Genomic DNA, 7,133 nt, shown 5'->3' with positions numbered 1-7,133 from the left:
CCTCTGCTGCCAAGCCTGGTTATGGTTCAGAAACTTGCACACAGCTTTTCTGTACTTTTGTGACATGACGTTGTAAAGGATTGGATTCACAGAGGCTCCAAAGTAAAACAGCAGCATTGAGATGAGGTTGAAGTACTGGCTTATCTCATAGAGGACTGTGCTTCCCTGGGCGAAGAGGATTCGGCCGACGTGTAAAGGAAGCCAGCAGAGCACAAAGGCCACGACCACGACTGCTACATGAGGGTGAGAATATATTTCCGCAGGTCAATCCCAGGCACTAAGTCCTTCCCTCTCTTTAAAATAGCTCAAAGCTTTCTGGGCAGACCTCCCTGAAGAGCCACATGCTAGTGGTGAGTGTTGCCAGAATTAGTGGGTGCAGCAAAGAATTTACTTCACCTTTGACTACTAGTCTAGTTTCTATACACAACTCCCCTCTTTATCCTCTACCCAGCAAAGCAAAAGGAATTATCAGTGTCCAAGGGCGCATTCCAGCCAGTGATAAACACTAGGGAAGTTGCTTAAGGAGATAGACAGTCAGATAGAGATGCTTTGATGCCCTGGGCTCAATGTTCTCCACCCCTGCTTTCAAAGTAGATTTTACCATCTTTGAACAAGTGGGCCTTTTAATCAATGTACTTGGTGGTACATAAAGACTGCTTTTCAACTATGGAGGTCATTTTTTTAAAAAAAAAAATCCATTCTAAAACCAACAGTCCAGAGCAACAAACTAAAACATAACAGTGGGAGAATTAAAGCGTATGCAAAGGCTAGCTGGAAGGAATGAACCCTGACAGGTCTCCATGGAAGACATTGGGAAAGTAGGAGACCGTTGAAATGTCATATCTAGGAGCTGTTCAAAACTTATGGGGGAGGCTCTTTCCCCCTGACAATTTGTACTTCAGCTAGGGTTGCCAGGCCAAGAGCATCCCAGCTCCTGAAATTTCATGGCCCAAACCAGGTGATGTCATGGGATGGACCTTGGAGACGGAGGTTAATTGGAAGAGTTGACCGGGACACCCCTACGCCCACCCCCAGCTCTTGTCAGGCTGAAATTTGCAAGCTGCATGCGGTTTTCTTAGCAACAACAAAAATTAAAGGCAGTCTTGCCTACCTGGAAACCAGGAAGTGCTCCAGATATTGTTGGTCCCCACCTTCCATCAGCTCCAATCAACAACACAAGGAGGACCACAGGTTACCTAGTACTGGTTCAACCTCTTTAGATCAGGGATGAAGAACCTGTGGTCCTCCATATGTTGTTGAGCTACAGTGTCTATCATTCCTGACCATTGGCTGTGCTGACCTAGGGTTAATAGGAGCTGTAACCCTACAACATCTAGAGGGCCACAGGTTCCTCATCGCTGGTCTAGAAGGATCATCCCTACCCTGTTCAAACAAGCCAAATTCCCAGTATCTGGCAAGTACAAGTGCTAATACAAGTCACATCCATTTATTGTGATTCTTCTCCCAAAGAATCCTAGGAGCTCTAGTTTACTCCTCACAGAGCTACAATTCCAAACACCATTAAGAAACTACTGTTCCCAGAATTATTCGGTGGAAGCTATGTGCTTTAAATGTATGGTGTGGATGCAGCCACATGTTGAGAACAGTCTTGTCTGATTACATTATGGAATAAACACATTACTCTTAAGGCTGTTCCTGTCTTTCTTTAACTTTGCTTTCTATGTCTCTCCTTCCACTCTGATGCATTTGAGTCATGCTCTTCACAGCGGAATGCTACTTACCTAGCATTTTGACAGTTTGTTGGTGGTGCCTCTCCCTCGTTGCAGCATGGTGTCCCTCCAGGTTCCGTGCAGTTCTCCAGAGCTTTCGACAGATCAGCCCATAGAGGAGAACTAAGCAAACCACAGGTAGGAAAAAATACAGGGTGGAGAGCCATGCCATTGTTTCTAGAAGTCCCGAACGGGCTGCTTGCTCAATGTATTTGCATTCATTGGTTTCCTCTGGGAGGCTTCCGTTGCGGTGTTCTACGCCGAAGAGAAACAGGATTGGGATGGCAGTCACCGCAGAGCAAACCCATATCAGGAGGATAATGCCTTTGACCCGCCTTTTAGTGATGGTTGCTTTGGCTTTCAAAGGGAAGCAGATTGCAAAATATCTCTCGACACTCAAGGTGGTTATGTGGAGTATGGTGCAGTAAGTGCAGGTTTCATTGAGGTAGACATTAAACTTGCAAAGGAAATTGCCAAAGATGTACGGCTTATACTTCCAGATTCTATACAAATCAGAAGGCAAGCCAAGGAAGATCAGACTGTCAGACAACGCCATGCTGGATAAATACATATTAACCGTTGTCTGCATTTCCTTGTATCGCTTAAAAATTAATATAATGGTCATATTCCCAGTGATGCCCAAGAAGAACAAGAGGATGCAAATGATTGTCACTGGCACCAAGACAGGCATGTCAAACAAGGAAGAAGGGTCTTCATAATACTCTGTATTATTTCCAATGGAACCATTCAATGAAAAAAAATCCATTTCTGATTAATGTTGATCCCTACTTGCCTAGGGATTTGCTCACCCTCCTCCGTCAGTGCTCTTTGCTTCAAAGTGAAGTTTCCAAATGTGTTGAGAATTCCCCCAGCAATAAGTTCAATCTCATTTCCGTCCAGGACTGCGGGCTGCTTATACAGACCAACAGCCTACAGAACTTGAAGAGGCAGGTGTCCAGCGTTGATCAGCCTCTGAAGCTAGAAATAGTGTTGGGATTTTAGAAGAGATCTCTGCCAGAAGCAAGAGAAGAGAAAGAAATTCAGCTTATACAGTTGAGACGTAGTTGAATTAAACAGCCCATGAAGGTCAGTTATATGGAGGCCACCATGCACACACATCTTTGTCCAGAACTCTGCTGCCGAAAATATTTACCTCTTTTTTCTCTCTAACCATGCAACCCTCTTCCTTAAATCCCTTCACTGGCTTCCCATCTGCTCCCAGATATTGTTTCTCATCTTCCAAGCCCTATGTAGTTCATTCACACCTCCTGCTCTCTAAAATGACTCTGCCCGTTTTCTCTTGTTGCCTCTTACACCTGGAGCTGCTTTCTGGAATGCCTTCATGCAAAATGCCTCCTGTATCTCCCTGGGCTTCACCTCACATTAGTTGTATCCAGCATGGCCAATGATCGATCGTAAGAGCTGGTAAGAGTTCATACTCCAACAGCCTCTGAAGGCCCACGGGTTCTCCATGCCTGCTGTTTGTTTTCCTGAGCTCCTTGGAGGAAGGAACAGGATTGTTTTTAAAATGTAAGGAGCAACAATAAAAAAGCATCAAAACTATTAACAACATATTCACAGCTTGAACAAATCACTAGAAAGGCAAACATGCACTGCTGCTGGAATGAACAAGCAAAGTCAACAGAGTTGAGAAACATACCTTCTCCTTCTGCAAAATGTTTGCCAGGCTCTTTCATAAATTCAGTGTCTGCAGCTCTTGCTTCCCCGCTGCACATCACCAAAGCTTCTGCTACATTTACATTATCTGCAGCTTGGGAATAGTTGTTTGTTTGTTTTTAAAGTCAGCAGCAGCAAGGAGCAAAGGCCACATCCCTTTGCCTGGTTGGGGCAGCAGCCATGCATAAAACCCTGATTAAGTGCTACGTCTCTCGGGAATCAGTTGGGAAAGTTTGATCTTTTGAGTGCTTTCCTCTCCCACCCTTCACCCACCTGCCCTTCCCCTGTGGAGCATGGCAAACAAGGCAACATTTTGAAGCCATCCATCAACATCCTCTGCCATTTAAACAAGGGAACATTAAACAGCTGGGCCTACCTCTCCGTTTCTCCTTAATCTATCATCTAAAGTGGAACACATTCACCATTACCTGGAAGGACCAGACAGCAGTTTGATACTGCAAATCCAATTAGAATGCCCCAATCAATTATTTTTTCCAGGTTTGGCTTCAGCAAGCAAGGATAGCAAACTAGGAGAGAGGCTCTTCTTTCCTGATGGACTGAGGATCCTTTGCAACAGATGCCAGTGTGTGGAAAGATTTTGACCAAGTGCATTTTTAATACATTGGTCAAGAGGCCTCTTTCACTTAGCTTTTCATTTATTTGATCATTAACCAAGCCTGTCTAAACAGCTTTAATGGGCACCCACTCTTTATGCAAAGCCTCATTTGCTACACCTGAAAGGTCAGCTTGACATCACACACATCCTAAAGGGGTTTCGTTCACCTTTCATGCAGAACATCCAAGTTCCACAAGACACGAGGAAACTGGATGGTCTCTGATTTGTTTGTTTACTTATTTGCAAAAAACGTATGTCTATACACCACCAGTAGTAAGGGGGGGGATATATTAGTGATGGACAGAATACAATCAACAATCAAAGTACTGTACATGTATGAAAGAAGTACAAAATCCACCACAAATCAGCAGACCAGACTCTTCTTGTGTTGATGCATTAAAGAGTCCTGCTGGATCAAATCAGAGACCCATCTCATCCAGCACTCTGCTCTCACAGTCACCAACCAGATGCCTTCAGGAAGTCCACAAGCAGAAACTAACTGCAACAGCAGTTTCTCCACTTATGATGATCAGCAATGGTATCCAAAGTAGTCACTGATAGCCTTAGCCTCTATGAATTTCTCCAGTCCTCTTTTAAAGCCATCCAAGTTAATGACCACCGCTACATCTCATGGGAACAAATCCCATGTTTTAATGATGTGCTGTGTGAATTCAGAATTGAATTATCCTACACTGAACTTCACTGGGTAGCCTCAAGGTCCAGCATTATGAGACAAGGATAAATTGTCTCCCTAACTTTCTCCAAGGCGTACATAATCTTACACACCTCAAAACATTTCCCCCATGGTAAAGTTACCCCGTCCCCTTGCTCCTTGCCACTGCCCACCCCAATTATGCTTGGCCACCCCTCTCTTCACCTTGCAGCTCACCTAAAAAAAACCTTCCTTTTAGACCTCACAATCCTTCCATCCTTCCTTGTCAAAGAGCCCTCTTAGACCAGAAGGAAGCATGCTTTTTGGCAAAGGTGGTAGCAGAAGCAGCAACAGTGGGACAATGTGGGGAAAGACTTTCTTTCTATGTCTTCACCTGCTATGTAGCAGTGGAAGGGGGGGGGGATAAAGGAGAGAAAGATTTAGACCTTCCCCTTTCCCCAGGGATGGAGGAAAATGGCCATTGTCTGCGCCAGCCTCTCATCATGCCACATCATCATGTTTCCTGCATCACCTGTCTGTGACCAAGTGAACTGCAGCATGACAACATTCTTACGTTTCAATGCATATAGGCAGTGCTTTTTCCCCCTAAAAAAATGTTTAGGGGTACTCTCATTTTCCTACTCATATTGAGAAACTGCCCCTCAATAAAGCCAAACTTAGATTCACAAAATGTTTAGGGGGATGCATACCCCTGCGTCCCCCCACAAAAAAAGCACTGCATATAGGAGGGAAAAGACCCAAGTATTTCAGCCTCTCTACTGAGGAGTTACTCCGCACACGTGATTGCTTTGGTTGCCCTTTTCTGAATCTAGCTGGATTACCCTTCAAGGAAAGCTTGAGTGAACCAATGAGTTCTAAGCATGCTCTTGTATGTCAGTACTTGTAGGTACCTGCCTGATGTTCGTTGGGAGCTTAGCCCTAGTCCTAACTGGAGATAACACTAACTTCAGGAGCATGCAGTACTACTGTGTCATTTCCGGGGTAGCTACTGCAGGATTAGTTTTTCTTGAGGTGGGCCTTCTGGAGACCTATGGTATCTTTTGGAATTTGTTAATTTGGAAACATATTGAATGTGAGGGAGCAGGTGGGCATCTAGACAAAGGTCGTGTGTGAGAAGAATTAGTTCTCCACCTCCGCCACCTAACCCAGTAGTTGAGTGGGAGAGCTGAAAATAATATATTTCAAATCTGGCAACCAATGCACCCCTCTTGTTTCAAATACAGTGTTACCTCACTGTAGTCAAGAACCTAATTTGTTCCAGAGGTCTGTTCTTAGCCTGAGGTACCACTTTAGCTTATGGGGCCTCCTGCTGCCGCCACCATATGATTTCTGTTCTCATCCTGAAGCAAAGTTCTTAACCCAAGGTACTATTTCTGGGTTAGGGGAGTCTGTAACCTGAAGCGTCTGTAACCCGAGGTACCACTGTAGTACAAAAGTCTAAAAACCCTAGGACAGAATTTTTCACTTTATGGATCAATGGTCTCGTTAGATAGTAAAATTCATATTACATTGCTGTTTTAGGGGTTGTTTTTAAAAGTCTAGAACTGATTACGGTAATCCATTTTGCATTACTTTCTATGGGAAAGTTAACCTTGATTTTGGAATGCTTTGGTTTTGCAACGGACTTCTGGAATGGATTAAGTTTGAGAACCAAGGTACCACTGTACCCAATTCTTTCTTTTTTTAAAAAAAAAATTATTAAAGATTTCTTGGTTTACAAAAGTATGTGCAATGTCTCTTTTTTCAAGTTACATTTTCTACAGATCAAAACAAAAAAAATTCCTTCCAGTAGCACCTTAAAGACCAACTAAGTTAGTTCTTGGTATGAGCTTTCATGTGCATGCACACTTCTTCAGATACACAGAACTTTCTACAGATCAGTTTCACTTGTTGAGACATTAGTGTTACATTAGGAAGAAAGGGGGGAAGAAGTGGAGGGGGCGTGGTGAGTGGGGGTCAGGTCAGGTGGCAATACTTGTTTTGTGTCAGCGTCGCTTGTGTGGGTTCTATCCTAACCAAACTAAGCCTCCCGGTGTATATTTTGTTTCAGGAAACGGCCAAAGCCGCTGAAGAACACATCTTTTTGCCAGGCCCCATTTACTTTCATCTTCTTCTTCTTCTTCTTCTTCTTCTTCTTCTTCTTCTTCTTCTTCTTCTTCTTCTGGGACTCTGCTTTTCATCTGGCTGTGCTATTGTGTTTTATTGAACGTGCTTCCCTTCAGTGATTTAATCTGGCTGTTTAAAATATTACATTGTTTTGAAATCTTGTTTTTCTTACTATTAAAATATGAACTCTATTTTTGTATGCTGCCTAGCCTCCAAATCATTGCTAGGTGGTGTACAAAAATAGCAATTTGGCCTGTGATTACCATCTCGTAAACCTTGCAACTGCTCCATGAATCTCTCTGTGTTGAAGGGGGAGGGGGGGCACACACAC

At 43.7% G+C, this 7,133-nt stretch overlaps 1 protein-coding gene across 1 annotated transcript in view; it reads right to left on the bottom strand.

Annotated features, from left to right (window-relative positions):
* Positions 1 to 3,628, bottom strand: part of LOC310836710 (growth hormone secretagogue receptor type 1-like) — a 202,755-nt gene extending 199,127 nt beyond the window's left edge. Inside the window, exons 1-2 of the mRNA XM_083722435.1 lie at positions 1,743 to 3,628; positions 1 to 233 (exon numbers count right to left, since the gene is read on the bottom strand). The exon at positions 1 to 233 is cut by the window's left edge and continues 34 nt beyond it. Of these exons, the coding sequence (XP_083578561.1) occupies positions 1 to 233; positions 1,743 to 2,496 (987 nt within the window). The 5' untranslated portion in view covers positions 2,497 to 3,628. The remainder of the gene's footprint in view (positions 234 to 1,742) is intronic.
* Between the last annotated feature and the right edge of the window lie 3,505 nt (positions 3,629 to 7,133).

The sequence above is a fragment of the Podarcis gaigeae genome (genome assembly GCF_964106915.1).
Source record: "Podarcis gaigeae genome assembly, chromosome: Z".
NCBI classification, from domain to species: Eukaryota; Metazoa; Chordata; class Lepidosauria; order Squamata; family Lacertidae; genus Podarcis; species Podarcis gaigeae.
This window is presented reverse-complemented; position numbering and strand designations above follow the sequence as displayed.